The sequence below is a fragment of the Rhamphochromis sp. 'chilingali' genome (assembly GCF_963969265.1).
Source record: "Rhamphochromis sp. 'chilingali' genome assembly, chromosome: 9".
NCBI classification, from domain to species: domain Eukaryota; kingdom Metazoa; phylum Chordata; class Actinopteri; order Cichliformes; family Cichlidae; genus Rhamphochromis; species Rhamphochromis sp. 'chilingali'.
The window spans coordinates 28008393-28026311 of NC_137936.1; the positions used below are offsets into that span (position 1 = coordinate 28008393).

Below are 17919 nucleotides of genomic sequence, written 5' to 3' on the forward strand. Positions count from 1 at the left end.
GTTTTGAAATCACATTAATTTGTAACGTACCAGTTGCTGATGTTTGCCTGTTTGTTTGTTTGTTTGATTGTGGTTGTCTTATCCTATTTACAGCAAGGGTGGATGCACACAATAAGATTTTAATTTTGTCTTTTTTAAGCCTTCCAAAAGCATTTATGAAACCACCACTGTCCCAGTGAAAAAAAGCTAGAACAGAGACATGACTTGGCCTTAAATCTAAGGCAGGTTTCTTTTTTTTCCTTTTTTTCTACTGTTATTTTTTTTCACAGTGTCCCTGACTCCACTTATTGTAGGTTATATATATTTTTTTGTTCTTGTGTTTTTCTGACATTTGAACTCCGTGAAAATAAAACTATAAAAAAGATACAACCATGCTAACATATTTTCTTTTCAGGCCAATTACAGAATTACGAGTATAATTCAAACGAACTTTTAACTTGGCAAAAGGGAATCAGCATGTAATTTGAAGAAAAAAAAAAAGAGTTAACTAAGCTGAGTGAGTCATGGTCAAAAAAAACGTACATTTCCGTTCCCTTTGAGAGTTACCAAAAAAAATCTTCCAGTGGGCATCCAGCCTTCAGAGGGAGACAACATTCAAGGCGTAGAATATATCTAAAAAGGAAATACTGTACAATAGTCACATCACAGCCCAGCAGAGAGGACAGAGAAATAGAGGAGTAGTCTTTTAAACATTTGTCTTTTGTTTACCATATTTTTTTTTTCTTTGTACAAGCATATAAAGTCCCCAGTCTTGCTGAAGCAAACAGACATTAAAATCACCAGTGTGCATGTTTGTTGCCTTTTCCCTCTTCTGTACAGGTTTGTTGTGTGTGTTGTTGCAGGCACGCATATAGATAAAGACTTCCTCAAATATGCAAGCATGCCCTCTCTTCACACACAGCCACGTGCATATGCACTCAAATACAAGCACACACACGTGCGTGCACACACCCACACACACAGGCACGCTCAGTCAGTCGGATTCAGGTCAACACAAAGCAGTATTGCCCTCTGTGTTTCCCAGTGTTGCGTTGAGAATGGCAGGCATCGACAAATGGCCGATTGGGAATATGATGTTTAGCCCACACCCAATCAGAAGGAGTTGAGCGCTTCCAGAGCCACTTCATAGCAGAATTTATACTGTTCCTGTGTAGAAATAAAACAACGAGCAAAGCTAAGTCAGAAAATTCTTGAAATTTGGCTTTGTTTCCCTCAAACTCTCAATATAAATGTATAGCTGCACTCCCAGCTTGGCTTTAAACTTCAAACATGTATAATAAAACCAAACTCTACGCTCATAACTATTTACTAAATATTGACTTATTTATAAATAAAAAAAAAAGTACTGGAGCACTGTAATCAAAACCAAAAAATGAAATTTCGTGACATATAATTCACAACATAATATGCAACCGACGATGACGAGTATAGAACACAGTAACACAATTTCCATATATTTACCAATGAAAATGAGTCATAATTCATGAACTGAGAATCATAACATTATCAGCATAGCAGATAATATTGGCCTCAGCCAGACAGCAAAGGATTGGATTGGCTGGCCTGCAGTATGTGGGTGAACTAATCCAATGCCACATCTTTATGAACAATTCTGTCATCATTCTCTAGCTGTGATGACGTGCGATGTCCAGATGGTTTCATGGTTTGGGATGTTTGGCAAAGAATTAAGAACAATGAAACACTTTTAATCTTTGACTGACAAGAAACAAAGAGTCAAATAAATCCATACTTATTTGAATTCTTTACATTATTTGTTGTTAATTTCACTGAATGGTAAAACACTTTGTGCGAAGCTGTTCTGCTTACTACCAAGATTAAGTAGCTGCTGATAACAAACTAAAAACATTTGAACATTTCCGGTACTATTTACATAAATGCTATTCTTAAACAGTAATCCAAGGGAATCGATGGGGTAATTGGGCAATAAAAAAGAAAGAAATCATAAAAACATTGCAAATTTCATAGCTGTAAATAAGACTTCTGTACAACTTTTTTCTTCCTGCTCAAGTTGTCCGACTGGTTCATTCTTCTCATACATTAAATATGTTTTGGGTAATCACATGATTGGAGGAGCTAGATCATATGGGTGCCATAGGCAACTCTCTGACATATCTCTGAATATTATGCCACTCCAGAACACCATGACACCATGAGGTATCACCTCAAAGACATCTCAGTTTTACCTTTTTCTCCTTTAGGAATTTAAAGCCAGTTTTTAAAAAGTTTAGGGTCACCAGCACTTTTTACCCACATCTTTGCTTTATGGTGACAAAAAAAACAAATAAAACCCCAAAAAACATAGCCAATCACAATTAAATCTTCACTTATACCACTAAAGGACTAAAGCTTTGGCAAATACTGAACATTGCCTGTTATAATCCATTTACCTTGCATCTGTGAGCAGGTGTGCTTTAGTTCATGGGTGTGAGTAACAAATTGAGAAATTCTTTACAAAGGAGATGAGAAAAGCACTGAAACAGCTGTGACCTGTCTGTATGTGAATACAAATTTTTGGTAGTGTGGGAATACTTGCATGTTTGCTACCACAGAGACAAAAACGTATGTATTGTGATTTCTTACCATAGTCTCCACCATGTTGGTCTTGTTGTTCCTCAGGGTTTTAACAGTGTGGAAAACATCTACAATATTCTGCTGCTGGATCATCTCATTGATGCTGCAGATGGCACAGAAAGTTCCAGAACGTCCACCACCAGTTCTGTAAAGGAGGAGGAACAAAGGAGTAGAACCAAGAAATGAAGAGAGAAAGGGAGACAGAGGCTCTTCAGTATTAAACATCATCACCATTTTGGAAACATAGCTGGAGGTCAAGAAAATCATAGTGAGGTCAAAAAGAAAGCAGGATGGAATGAGATGAAGGAAAGATACAGGTGTAGAGAGAATATTAGAAAAGTTTTGTGGGGTATTCTCCTAACTGCTTATCCAGGACAGTCATTGGATAATGTCCTGAAATTGTATGGACCCTAAACACTAGTTGGAAATTTAATAAAGCTTATAAAACAGGCTATAGAGGTTAAATTAGTTTGCTTGTTGTGACGTATTTAACGAATGGTTTCTGTTTAGTAACCTGTAACATTTTAAGGGGATATAAGGAAAAATTATTAGGTTTGGTGATATATGTTGTTATATTCCTTCTTGTAGCCTGTATAGATGACAGAATGTGGAAAAAAGCAGATTTACAAAGCTAAACAATGTTTAATTAGCTCTCAGAAAAACAAGTCACTGTAGAGAGTAAATAGGATCCTGAAAGCCAAGTTGGAGATATTAGATGTTTCTTTAGCATTAAAAGTGACAAGTATGACAATGTGAGTTGAGAAAAAAGGCTTTAAGGGACAGAGAGTGACAGCAAGTGACAGAGCGAGAATTCAGTACAAAGAAACCTGCCACTGTATGCAGAAAGAGGCCACTAATGGATTTTAGAAATTTGAATAAATGTGTTTGACTTAAATCAAAATAATAATAAAAGCCTTTATGAACATTTTATATAGATGACAAAGGGCCATCTGTATAAAGTGATCCAGCAACACAAACATATTTATGTATATATATATATATATATATATATATATATATATATATATTATATATATATATTGTGTGTTTACTGGCTATATGCCCCAATCAGCAGTCAGTGCTCTGCCAGTGAAAAGTCAGACCACCCACCATGAAAACAGCTCCAGACTTTCCCATCTCACTTGGTTCCAGCTGAATTCCTTCAGTATTGAGACTGAATAAAACATTTAGGTACTGCGAGGTGGAGTGACAGCCATCAGAAAAATCATCCACTGCCTACCTATTCTGCATTAGGAATGCCAAGGCGGCTACAGCTTGCAGTCTACTCGGAATACCTTTGTTAGTGATAGTGACTGAATTTTTTATAGAAAGTCTATAATCTAAGCTTTTTAGAAGCACTTCAGAAGGTTAAAAATAAATATGGAAAGTTTTTGTTGCTGTCTCAGAACCACTTATACAATAATATCAGACTGCAAGCTTGCAATTCTTCCTTTTCATACATACACCCATTAGTTTGAATTTCTTTGGTTATTAGTCAACTAAAAAGCAAAAGTATTGCTCATGCACTTCTTGATTTCATGTTAGATTAAAATTTCAGACAGTTGCTTCAGTGTCAGAAACTAATTTCTAGGGTAATGGTGAAAAAATGAAAGCAAATACATTTTACATTAGTCCTGTCAAATACATCTTAGGGCTAAAATACATGAACATTATGAAGTACTGAACAACAACCAGAAAATGAAACTTTTCAGACTTGTCAGGACTCAAGTAGCAGTAACAGTCAAGGAAAGTGAGTAACCTTTACATCTTCATAGAAACATACCAGATCTCTGACGTCAAACAAAATTAAAAAGCCACTTCAACTGCAGTCACCTTATATTGTGTTAGCTAGACTACAGGAGCCTTGTGTGAATATGGCTGATTTAAAAAGAATATTTGCTGTAATTTGTTTCTAGACTAATGCTAGTGTTCAGATCAGTAAATGGATAAAACACTATTTTGGCTCATCACTCTTGGTTAATATAACACTGCACTAAATTTGATATGATAGATGAGAAGAGGGGTGTCATAATAATAATAATAATAATAATAATAATAATAATAATGATAATAATAATAATAATAATAATAATAATAATAATAATAATAATAGTATTGACTATAACTGTGATGGTCCAACTCCCTAAGGTGATAAGCCATCATCAGTGATGGCTAACTACAACTCTAACCCTAGGCAATTAGAAAATTTTACTTTTGTTTTAATTAAATTGCCCAAAGTCTGGCCAATCAGGGGGCAAGGAAAATACTCATTTTGACTAACAAACACCAACAAGCATTAATTTTTCCCATAGATGTTTTAATTTTAAATTTTTCCAAACTACAAGTTTAAAATTGTAGCGTCACTCTTTGGCAACAGGCAAACTACATCTTCTTAAAGTTTAAAACAAACTGAATTGATGAACATATTAGGAAGAAAGTGACCTAGCTGTGCATCCAGTTTCTCTGAAGAGATGGGTTACTATAGTGGGTGGGTTAGCACTTCTTTTAAAGGTATTTATAAATGGTTGATATTTGCTTGTTCGCCTTTGTGTATGGTATGTGATTTGAGCTTTGAAAAAATCATTTTAATATATTGGAGTCCAAATTGTTTAGATGCCATCCCCTGTTTATTGGTTACTTTTAGCGTTTACTTCATCCACAGTTTCAGGTGAAATATTTAAAGCGGCCAAAACCAAAATCCAAAACATTAAAATACCAGTTTGAGCATTTAATTTATAGTGATTGACAGAGTTTACTCAAATTAATATCATATCTATATCTATAGGTGACAGGGTTATTTGAAATGAAGGTCAAAGCATGTGATTACTAACATATATGACACCAGTTATTAAACTTTTATTCTCCATATAAGGGCTAATAGCTGAATTGCACATTGTTCTGTAGCAGTGTAGACTGTTACAAGCTTCAGCCTTAAACCATTTAGGCTTTCAGGCAGAAAAAGGATGACAGTCATAGCCATGTACTGAGAGCTTTACAAAATATTTGACAGTGACAGATTATTTTATAACGGACATTTATTTTTAAATGTTCAAAAATAACTTACAATCTGTAAATTTAATTCAGAACTAGGATATGAAAATTATTCTTTTTTACGTCTGCCTCTTTTTATGTTACGTGAAGAAAGAAAAGGCTAATAAGCAAAAAACTGTTAAAAAAACAAAAACAAAAAACCCCACATCAATACCTCATTGGTCCAATGAGCTGTTACACAGAGAGCTGATTGGATGAGCACCACAGATAGGCAGTGTCTGTGTACACACGTTACTGTTAGCAGTTCTCTCTTCTATAGATTTTACAGCTTCTGTTTCCTTCCCTCATTATCAGCTTCATTTGCTCTGCTCAAATAGGGTGAATTCGTATCGAGCTGAGCTATGTTTTTATACTTCTATACCAACACACATTCATCTATGTAGTATAATAAACATTGTGTAGTGTTGTTTAAAATATATTTGGTACAAACAGAAGTAGTAGTAGCACCGTACCAAACACTGAATAAACCTGGACATCTGAATGTAGCATGCACAAGCAGACGTGTGGGTGATCCATAATGCATCAGCACAGCCAAACATAACAATAGAGATGAATGATGACCTCTTTAAAACTTGACACATTCCAGGCTTTTTAAGCCATGAGCCTCATTTATATTTAACGAAGATAATTCATAACAAGTCTCACAGCATTTATAAACCGACATTTCAGACGTTTTGACATCAATAGTGAATATATATGGCTTTCAAGCACAAGGTTAATGCTGAGTCTGAGGCATGTGTATATTTGACAGATAAGTGGAACAACATAAAGCATGAAATGGTACTCAACATGTACAAAAACTACAAAAAGTGTGTTTTTGTGTGTGAATATCTGTCTTAAAAGTGTGTATGTGTTCTTTTATAGAAGTGCACAGCTTACTTTATAATCATCTTCCCTCTCTGTCTGTCACAAACATACACTCTAAGGGAAGATTTGTCTTGCCATTTATGTTGATCTGTTATCTCACTGAGCAGTGACTGTTCCAGTCTACTATTTCATCACGTTTTCTATTATTTGTGTCTGCATGTGTCTGTGTGACTATACTTACAGGCAGTGTACCACAGTCCTCCCGTCTCCTCCGTCATATTGTTCCTGCCACTTAGCCAATCTCCTGACCAACTGCAGGATGGAGCGCTTGGAGAGAGGTGTGTCCCTGTAGGCTGGCCAGCCAATAAACTGGAAGTGCTGCACCAGGCGGTAACCATCTTGTGGCTAAGAAGAGAAACGTGAAGATTAGGGTTTTGATCACTGCTGATATAGCTGTTATCACAACAATCAACATCATGCTGTAATTCCATGGAACCATTTCAATTTCATGCACAGCGATATTGCTAAAGCTACCGTTTTTCAGAATTAAGACCAAAGTTGGCCAATGAAACCCATTGGCTCACTTTAGAAAATATATCTGCATCTAACAGGTCTGTTTGTGCTTAAATGATATGGAAAGTTGGATGAAAAGCTGGTCAACTATAACAAATACAGAGTTGGTTTTTCAGTTGTGGTCTTATTTGGTAATATTATCCATCCATTCATTTTCTTAGCCACTTTTTTGGTTACAGACTATGAGGAGGCTAGAGCCTATCCCACTGGGCAAAGGGCAAAAAGCAGCATACCCTGCACAGGTTGCTAGTCATAATACCAATACAGAGAGATGGACACAAAACGAGTCGTTGGATCCAAACCCAGGACCTTATTCCAGTGAGACACTGCCATTCATGCCACCCAAGTAAGTATTTTGTTAAACTGATACATAAAACACATTTTGTATGTAATCAGGCTTTTGTGCTCCAATTAGTTCCTGGTTTTGAACAAATGTCTTTTCAAAAGAAATAGGCTTGGATTCAACAAAGACCTTAGCTTGTTATGTTTAATTCAATTTCATGGCAGACATGGCACATTTTCAGTCGTCTAGCCCAAGGCAAGTGGCATGCACCAAGTAAAATACCAAAATCCACCATCACTGTCAGACTGATTTACTGATGTTTGTCACAAATGCATATGCACATTGACATTTACACACAAACCAAACAAATTCAGCAGTATCATTTTTTATACCACTTTTCCTTCCTTGTCTTTTCAGTACACCTGCCATGTACTTTCTCCCCTTCCATCTCTCCTTTACTCTACGTCCATCTTTCTCTAAATTACCCAGTCTCTTATACCAATTAACACTAATCTAAAATATTTTCTGTACCCTGCATTTATGTGTCTTCATTCTACTTGTCTGTTCCCCCTATTTCTTTGTATTGTCATGTATTTCTTGCGAACATTTTCTCCCTTCCACTTTTTCACTGTTCTCTGCTCATTTGATGGCTAAGTGATTGGCGATAGAGACTCGGCTAGGCTGGAGCTGCACTCGCAGTGTGGGATGTGCTGTTATGGCAATGATATGAGCCATTTCACACTAGACCGCTGATGTGTTTGAGAGAAAGAGAGAGAGAATATAGATAGCAGGGTAGCGGGGAGTTCTCCAAGTGCTATACATAGGAACATGCAGATGATAAGGCACCACTAGAGTTGAGCGGTCATGGATGAGTTAGAAAATGAGATGAAAAGAGGGTAACAAGAAGAGGCAGGAAGATAGGAAGGAAAAGAAAAGGAGAAATAGAAGTGAAAGGGGAACAGAGGTGCATAGAGGTTGGAGAAGACAAGAAAAGGAAGAGGAGGATAAAAAGGTAGAGTTAAAAAGAAAACAACTGTCATTATTGTACCACATTCAACATCACTATCATTTTTTCTATGTAGTCACCAAACCAGGACTCAGGTAGCCTTGCTGCATATCCTTTTGCCAACTGCCTACTGCGTAGTAAAGGTCGCATGCAATGAAAAAATGTCTTTGCTGTATTGTTATGGTGTGTTCCACGGTATACTGTTTCACTATCTATTGCTTTTACTTGAACTTTAAACACATTTTGTATTCCTAGTAAGTGTCAGGAAAGTAGTGCTTCATTTGTCAAATAATAGAGTCCCTTGAAATCCACAACACATATTTTATTAAGAAGAGGCCTTAAAACACAAAGGCGCTCCATGACTTTGAATTAAGCAATGCGCCACAAAATCTAGCCATGAACTCGTAATTTGAAAACTGTCAAGGAGGAGAAGAGAAGACAAAAAAAGAGAAATTATCAAAGTGTGTTCCAGGACACCGACTAAAGACAAACTGAAGCTGTTTAGATGTTCTACATGCAAAACATCTAATCTCATAAAATTTTTTATAACTTAACTATAAAATAAAAGAAGTACTGTATTAAATATGTAAACGTTTAGTACCCTAGCCATGTTGCAGATCCTGAAGATTCGGTTGATGATATCCTCGTCGATGTCTGCAGATATGAACTCCACTTGAATAGGGCCGTAGCAACATGAATTTTTTTCTGGCCAGTACTGCATACATAACTTTAGAAAACAAACACAAAGGTTGGAAGAAAAAGACAAAATGCAGAAAATAAGAATGGGTTGGAGAAAATGAAGTCCACCAGTTAGAACAAGTACATTCACATGACATTTCTTTCCAGTAAGTGGGACAGGTTTTACTTCTTGGCCAGATCCATGAGCTAAGAATCCTTGCTGTAGCCCATGTTACAAATCAGTTACAAATGGCAATAAATAGAAATAAATGGGAGAGACAAGTGATAGAGTAAATAAAAAAATCAACTCTGATACATTCATCAGGCTATCTGATAGTACAGTCAGTTTCAGGTGCTGATGTCTAGTGTATTTTTGTTAGTTAGACAAAAATAAGTACAGAACATGTTTGTAGATTTTTTTTGTGTGTGTACCTGTACCTGTGCTGCATCCATTTCATTGAGCATTACAATGGAGGAGCAGTTGTAGTCAAACACCAACCTCCAGAAGTCACCCATGGTGTTGGGCAAAGGATGCTGAGTAACTATGAAGGCCGCTGGCTGTTTGTGGCTCTAGAATGGTGAAACGAATAACAATCAAAAAGCACAATACAAAGTATGATAAGCTTACACATACATAATCAGACATTTAAACAAAAACTTACATCCATTAATGCAGCATTAATGTAATTGGAGCTCTCTCCATCCACAGAAATCAGAAAAGGAAGGCATCGGTCTGCTGGTAGAACATCCATACTGCGGTTCTTGTCGTGGTTTCTGGGTAGCAAACCCACACTGCAGTCCTCTGGACGAACTCTAGGGGTCACTATGTTTAGAGTCTGACGGGCAGAAAAGCAATGATTTGAACCTTCAATCTAACTTGAACCCACACATTCACATTATCAGCTAGGGTGTTGTTCAAATGCACGTGTGGCGAGTGTTCCCAAAAATGACAAAAGACAAACGGGTGTGAATGTGCGTGCTCACCTGGAACTCATCTTTGATCTGGCTGGAGTTGGTCTGTGGGTCCAACCTGCTGATGTTGTAGTAAATGGCTCTGAACTCACACACTGGTATGGCTGTGTTTCCACACAGACATGCTTCCAAGATGGCATCGTGAACAAACACATACTGCTCCTGCACCAAAGCAAAATGAGTTCTGGAGTCAAAATTTCTTTCACTGAAATACAAAACTGGCTTATGCAAGCAAACAGCACTGAACCTGCCTGTAGCCCTTGGACTGGACCACAGTGCCTCACAGTAGCTGTAAGCAATGACAGCTCTGGAATAGATGATGCAGTCGGGCAAAGCTGCATTAAGTCTTTTCAAGCTGACAACAAACTCAAACATTCCAATGTGAACACAACTTTTGTTTGCTTTGTGTATGAATATTATTTGCATGCTTGTGCTTTTGTGGGAGCCTGAAAGTGATTTAAAAGGGCACAGTGCTTTGCTAGTGGTGCCTCTGTGGTCTGGCTCAAGTATGTTCTTTGTCTTCCAAATCACTAGCTTGCGCTAAATGCATCAGCTACCATGAGCTACAGCAGCCACCGTGCATGCTAATTTACCTCTATCTCTCTTTCTGTCCCCCTATCGGTGCATTTTTATCTGGGGTTGGCTCCGTTTTTATTTCTCTGTTGCTTGTTTCCTCTCACACTTGTGTTTGTCTGCTGCCTCTCGCTTTTTCAATTTGCTTCTCGCTTTATCTCTCGGTCTCTCTCTGTTGAATGTTAATTGTTGCCCTTGGAGCAGAGAAGAGGCTTTAAAAGCATCACTGAAATGACCTCTCCTGGCCATTACCTATGCCAGTGACATGCACAGACACATTTGCGCGCAAAAACACATGTATACACACATGCACGTCACATACTCACTGAAACATTTACGCACACTCTTCTTTCCCCTGTGCCTTTTAAAAGATTAATTGCTTTGTGTTGTGTGGAGCAGGATTATAATAGCATCAAGCAGCTTCAACACTGACACAAATTGCTCCCACACATATTCAAAAGACAGGGCAGGATGCATTTAACTTGGTATCAAGAGGCATAAAAACACACGTGAATGTGCACAGACAGACACACATACACAAAACTAGCTTTTATACCACTGCTGTCATTTGAAAACACTCAACGTGATGCCCTAGGTAACTTTTCTGAACCTGGCACTTCTAAAACCCATTCAAAAGTCAATTTCATACTCTGAGCTTGAGCTGTCAGTCTGAAAATGAGGCTGTTTTTCTTTATTCCTGGAAAAGTTGACTTTTTGGATATGCAAGGTTTTCATCAGTAACACAAATGGAATGCAGAGGCGGAACGGATTAGGTCGGCTTAAGGTAGCTTTAGAAAAGAAATGAACGCTGCTGTTCCAAAATGGAATACCCAACATTTGAAAATGCAGACTCTTTAAAACGTTTGATAGTACTAAATTAGAACAAATTACGACACCATGTAAAGGATAGTAACCCAAGTACCCAGCTAGCAAAGACAGAACGTTTTAGGAAACAACATCCGTATTTTGGGAATACTGAACAGTGCTGATTTATGCTTGGCCACTTCAAATCTTAACTTGTTGTATAGTTGTGACTACCCTAGTACCAGACAATATACCAAATCTCTCCCGTGTCATCTGTTATAGAAATAATAAATTAATACAATCCATTTGACTGGGGTGTCACATCTCATCTCTGATATTCCTTACCAGCTATTGCATACACATATTGACACAAAACTCTCCTAAAATTGTCTATGTCTGAATTTGTGTTTGTTTGGGTGCATACCATATCTGTGTGAGTTTTTGTACTAGTTTTCATCTGATATTCAGGGAATGTTTAATGTTTAATGTTCAATATATAATAATCTAACTGCATTAAATCATAGATGACTGCTAGAAGTCCTGGGATACTCCATACTGTCTTACTTTTTGCGATGCTACATCTCAAACTTACAACTGCAGTCAAAATGACGTATGGTACTGAAAGGGAATAAACGTTAATGTTGTTTTTTCTTCAGTGCAATGTATCTAGATGCTTTGTTAATGTATCCAGTATGTGCTCATCAAAATTTGATGGAAAGCCTCTGTAGAACTCAAGTCAGTAATAATTACAATAGGTGCTGGTGATTTATTTTAACATGAACCAAAAATCTCCACACTTTATTTGAAAAATTAAAAATCCATAATGCATAACTTTTCATGATTGTCTAAGCCAGCAGCCTGCCGTACCTGAACACCCACTTGTTTTGACCAACTAGACTCAACATCATCTGTGTTTAGATATTATTTTGCCTATGCCCCAAAAGGTTGATTCTGTTCATGTGGACGTAGCATCTTCAATATTTCGTCACTCATCCAAGTGACTTCTTCAGTCTCAGCTGACTGCAGGTTTCCCCAATCTTATAAACAGTACATTTGCACAATAACTGAAACCAGCGCACTGAATGAACAATGGGCTGTGAGGTCAGTTGCTTGATCATTAATATGCAAATTGTCATGGTCATTGATATTTTGCCTATGATTTATATCTATTTTCCATAATTACACTTACCTCTGTCTGAACCATGTTGACTCGTTGTGACCTTAGTTCTCGGATGCAGTTGAAAATGTCCACCACGCCTTCATTCTCCGCCATGTCTAACATGATGTCCACTGCAATGAAACAGCCTGTTCTCCCTGCACCGGCACTGGAGACAATCATAAACAAACATGATACTCTCAATCTAACAAAATTGTAATAATGAACAACTTAATTGTTTTATTCTTAACCTTTATTTATACAGATAGTCCCACTGAGACACAATGTCTCATTTACAACAGAGACCTGTTCATATCCTTCAGTAAGACCAATCACTTTTAACCCTTCAACACTGACATTTTGGGTAATGCAACTAACATACAGACTTATTTCTAATAATTTGTAGTGTTTTTCTTTTTCTTTTGTTTTTTTTAAACGATGCAGTCAGATCTCTGGGCAGCCATATTGCATAGGTATTTGTAGGAGCTTCCCTTTCACGGCACAAAAATTGGTGATGGGCTGTTACACACAGATTTATGCAGTGGAAAAGATGAATCCCGCACTCTGTCTGAGCTGTCTGGAGTCATCCAGAGAACGGCTTCCCAGTTTTACTGAGCACTCCCTGAGTGAGGTCAGAATCTGACTGAAGATTTTGCCCTTGTATCAGAGAATATCATTTTGTCTTCCTGCTTCTCTCCCTGGTCTGAATATCTCTTTTGTTTTGGCAGCGAAATGTATGCTAAAACGTAAGGTGTTAAAGTTATAAAGTGTTTCTGTGCTGTACGTTTGTGAAGTTAGCAGTCTCCCATCCCAGGCATCTCATTAGTCTTGATAGGTTGCTTTGATCATTTTTTTTTTTAAAGAAATGAGTCCATCTGTGTTTATAAATTGCTGCACTGATATTAATTCACCTGCACAACTTTCCGCTCCGCGTCAAAGTTCTTTTTTTTATTTTATTGCAGCATTATGCTAATTTTCTTTTCTCTGTAAATGTGTCCCTAAGAACACTGACAAACTGGGGGGGGGGGGAGTATCTTGTAGTTTAGTAAATACAACTGTTATCAAGTCAATTATAAAGACAAATGAAAAAAAATATGGCATGGTGGATTCATTTCTTTGCTAGATACAGTGACTTCACAGAGTCTAAGCTAAGCCACACCTGGGGTCTGTTCCAGCAGGTATAACACACTCAGAACCTCACCTTAAATTCTGAGTTCTCTCACCTCAAGATGGAAATTAGCATCAGCCAGGTAAAAAAAGCATATTTATATGTAGTAGTACAGGATGATATTAGTATGAGAAAGATCCATTTTCTTCCACTAATCCAATAGTGGAATAGGCTGGAGCCTATGCCTATATTAATTGTATATAATTGCCAGTAATTGTAATAAATTGATGTTTTAAACTCTTTTCAGAAGAAAAGTAAAATAAATAGTAAAATAAATAAAAAATACTCTAAGTTGTTTCCAATGAATGAATACTCTGGGCTATTGTGTTCTTATCAGATCAGTAAATGCTCACTTAAATGGCTGATAAAATTAAAATTAGGTATCCTATATCTTATTACTATGTTTTAGAAATACACTGTGAAACCTCTGAGTTTTGTAACTCAGAAAAACCTATTAACTTTGCAATCTCAGCAATGTTAATGGAGTTTAGTATGAAGGCAGAGTCTTTCTCTATTGCTCTCTTTTACTTTCTAACTGACAAGCATAAGTATGTGGAGACTTTAGTAGCCCATGTCAGGTGTTGAGGCGACACATTCTGAACACCAATGCCTGGAGGGAAGATATGGACAGACAAGCAAACCAACAGATGGATGGACTGAAAGAGCGAGGGGAAGAGGGATGGAAAGGGAATGGTTGGACGAGTTTAGCGACTGGGAGTGATAGAAGTGGCCGTCACGGGGGAGATATCAAGGGAGGAAAGGAGGCACGGATGGAGGGATGTAGCGGAAACTGAGAGAATGAGGTGTAGAGGGAGGGGAAAAACCCATCTTTCAATTTACAATTCCGCTGACAGTTTTCAGAGACAGCTAAAAGAGAGAGAGCGAGAGAGCGTGCAAGAGAAGAAACAGAAAAGAAAGAAAGAGAGAGAGAGAGAGAGATAAGATGTGAGGGACGGAAAGATAGAAAGTTGAAGAGAGAAGAGGAGGGGGCGCCTCGGCAGATTACCTGTCAACCTCTGTGATTAATGTTGAGACCAGAATACTGCTGGGCCTCTATGTGTGTGTGCTTGTGCGTGTTTGAAAGCCTCATGACACAGGCCAATAGCATCAGAGTGCCCCCGGAAATTGGAAGTGACTGCCATAACTTCCTGCCTGTCTGTCCACATACTTTTACTGGCTGTCTTTTATGTGTCTGCTCGCCTCATTTGTCCATCCAGTTTTTTTTTCATTCTCTGTTTGTGTGTCCAATTTTGTTCTTTGAGTGTGTGTCTCTTTTGACTTTTCCATTATTAATAATCCCAAGTGTTTTTTTAGTTGTAACACACATCTTTCCCAAACCTTAGACACGCTGATTTATAGTATTTGCTAAAAAGATGGCAACTTGAGTATATACAGATAAAGCAATATTCATGCATCATTTTACTGTCTAATGGCTAATTTGGCAAGGGACTGCCAAGCAACCAGGTTTGCTGTTTGTTAGTGGGAAGCTCCAAAGACTTATCCAAATGGTTAGTTTTAGTTAACTGAACAAAAGCATCTTTCATTCCAGCAAAAAAAAAAAAAAAAATCTATATTGTACTCCACATACAATTTCTGGTTAAATTGTACCCATTCATCTCTGAATCACAATGGTGACTGTATAGGACTTTCTGTGTGGAGTCTGCATCTTCTGAGTTTCCTCCTGGTAGTCCAGCTTGTTCCCACAGTCCAAAGACATGCATGTTTAGGTTAACTGGTCATTCTAAATTGGGCAGCTATGTGTGATAGCTAAAGTGCAAAGAATAAATCACTGTATGGATGCATGATTAAATGTGACTTGTAGTCTAAAGCACTCTGTGAGGTCTGCGAGATTAGAAAAAGTGCTATATAGTATGATGGTCCTTTGATTCCATTAAGCACTAACCATGGCAAGGTTAGTCATTTTATTCCCTTTGTGGGAATAAAACTCTAAAGCTATGTGTTGTATCAAGGTGGGCCATGAAATGAATAATTAAATTTCAATGCTTGAGACAAGATGAGGAATCTACTCAAAACCTTTTTTTCATAGCTTGTCAGAATGCTGACCTTTTAATGCCTGTGCCAGCTGAGCACCTGGCTCCAGAAGTGAACTGTTACATCCCATAAAGAACAGAACATTGAGGTTAAATATAGTATCACCATGGGGATCCTAATACTATCACTTTTTCCCCCTCCTACTCTTCATGGCGGTGTATGGGTGAAAGAAGATAGGAGATGAAATTCTTTTTTAACCTAAAACTTTTTATTCACTTTCTAAAAGTTAGCACTATTGATCTAAGCTACGGAAAAGAAAGGGTGACGTGTTTGAGAGATTACAACAGTAATCATACCTTGCCCTATTGTCTTAATTGACAAGGAAAAGGGGAACCCATAAAAAAATTTTTTTTAAAAAGTACTGGAAGAAAAGCCTGTGGAAAGAACTGCTTCTTAGATTTAGGTTGAGATAAAGTCTTATATTTTGGGGCTTCTGACAAACTATCCAAACTGATTGTTTAGTCAGAAGCCTTTTAAAATGACTCATAAGACCACAAAAATAAAACATGGATATTTTCAGATCTGCCAAATCACAATTAGGCCAATGCTGTAAAACAATCCAAGGTTTATAAAGATGATTTTGTAACAGAAATACCAGTAGTCATTTGATCATTACTGTTTACCTAGAGCCTTCCCCTGTGATAAGCAAGAAATGTGAGCTATGCATCTGAATGGCTGTTTGTTTGTCCTTGTCTTGCCCGTGCAGCCACTGACCAGCAGCGCCAGGGAATTAAGTTTATCTTCAGTACAAAACCTCTGTGTCCTCTATGTAAGTACACTTACCTGCAGTGTACCACTATGGGTCCGGCATCTGGAGGGTTGAGGAACTTGACCTGTCGTATGAAGCCAAGCAGTCCTGTGGCGTAACACGGAACGCCGTGGTCGGGCCAGCTGGTGAAATGAAACTGACGGAGTTCACGGATCTCATGATGGCCCTTCTGAAAAACATGCACAGAGGGAGATGTTATGCTAAGTAGCATATTTCATAATGGCAGTTTCACGAAAAGAGTCTGTCTCTTCATGAAAAGTGTTGGCCATTTTGCCTCTTGATGATGACAAATGGCTGAATCTTACAAACTGTTTCATTGCTCTTTTGGGGAAGACTGACAAGAAGACATATCATGGTTCAGGACCCTAATTTACAGCAGGGATTTCAGGAATATGGGGGCCTTGATGCCTCTTCAGATGAAAAATAAATCAATCTCATCGTGGATGTCAAGATGGCACTATGGGCCACTTCGGGGAATGAGAGGCAGGAAGACTTATTGTGGCTCATTTGCCTAATTTACAGGGGAGATTTGAGGAAACTGAAGGCCATCTCGCTCTACAAAAAGATTAATTGATTTCACAAATCTCATGATGGCCCTTTTGGGAAAGACTTGCAGGAAGAAATGCCACGGTTCAGTTCAGCTGCCCAATTTACAAGGAGATTTTGAATATCTAGCAATTATCCGACTGCTTGTTATTGTATGAAGTGCTCAGCGATAACAGAAAACATTTAAATATGGAATGTGTTTTAATTAAACAACATTTGTTTCTGAGAAAAGTTTTGCTGCATGACAGACCAAATAAGTTTCAAATGTATAAACAAGATACCGTTGCTTATAAAAAGGATTAAGATAAAACATAATTTGGAAAATCCACTTCTTAGATATAAAGAGAAACAATCTGCTATATAAAAGTGTAGATTACAAAATAACAAAATGACAAAACATGTGTGTGACAGGATCCTGACATTTTCATGATGTGCTTTCCAGAAACACATAAGCTACAGAATATCTCCTCATCTTACAATTGGAGTATTAGGATGCTAACAATGACATATGATACTTAATAGATAGCAGTGAAGTCTCACATAACATTGCTTCCTTGAAACATGGACATACAGTCTCAGGACTGTGGTGTGCAGTAGGTTCATGCTTATCAGATAAAGAAACAGAATTACTTTAAGTCTGGATCCCCAGACAGGCTGCATTTGAGGGCTGGAAGTCAAAAAAATCTGTTATGACTCTATATATCGTCTCCAATATTGAGTTATGAAAGAAAACTGCGTATTAAGCGAAAAGTAAGGCCACATTCACAGAAGCCAATCCTATCCGAACAATTCGGAATAGCATTATACATTTTTCTCTTTTCCGCCCATTTCTTTTGAAATGTTATCATCTGATGACAAAGAACACATTGGAATCCTACAGTCAGGGGTT

At 37.6% G+C, this 17919-nt stretch overlaps 1 protein-coding gene across 8 annotated transcripts in view; it reads right to left on the reverse strand.

Moving 5' to 3' along the window:
* Positions 1-686: 686 nt before the first annotated feature.
* ptprt (protein tyrosine phosphatase receptor type T) overlaps positions 687-17919 on the reverse strand; it is a 336999-nt gene continuing 319766 nt past the window's right edge. For all 8 annotated transcript variants that reach the window (XM_080890788.1, XM_080890791.1, XM_080890787.1 and 5 more), the window contains 9 exons: positions 16499-16653; positions 12529-12664; positions 9975-10124; positions 9653-9826; positions 9429-9560; positions 8914-9039; positions 6692-6855; positions 2602-2737; positions 687-1146 (listed from right to left, as the gene is read on the reverse strand). In XM_080890788.1, the coding sequence (XP_080746914.1) occupies positions 1093-1146; positions 2602-2737; positions 6692-6855; positions 8914-9039; positions 9429-9560; positions 9653-9826; positions 9975-10124; positions 12529-12664; positions 16499-16653 (1227 nt within the window). In that variant the 3' untranslated portion in view covers positions 687-1092. The remainder of the gene's footprint in view (positions 1147-2601; positions 2738-6691; positions 6856-8913; positions 9040-9428; positions 9561-9652; positions 9827-9974; positions 10125-12528; positions 12665-16498; positions 16654-17919) is intronic.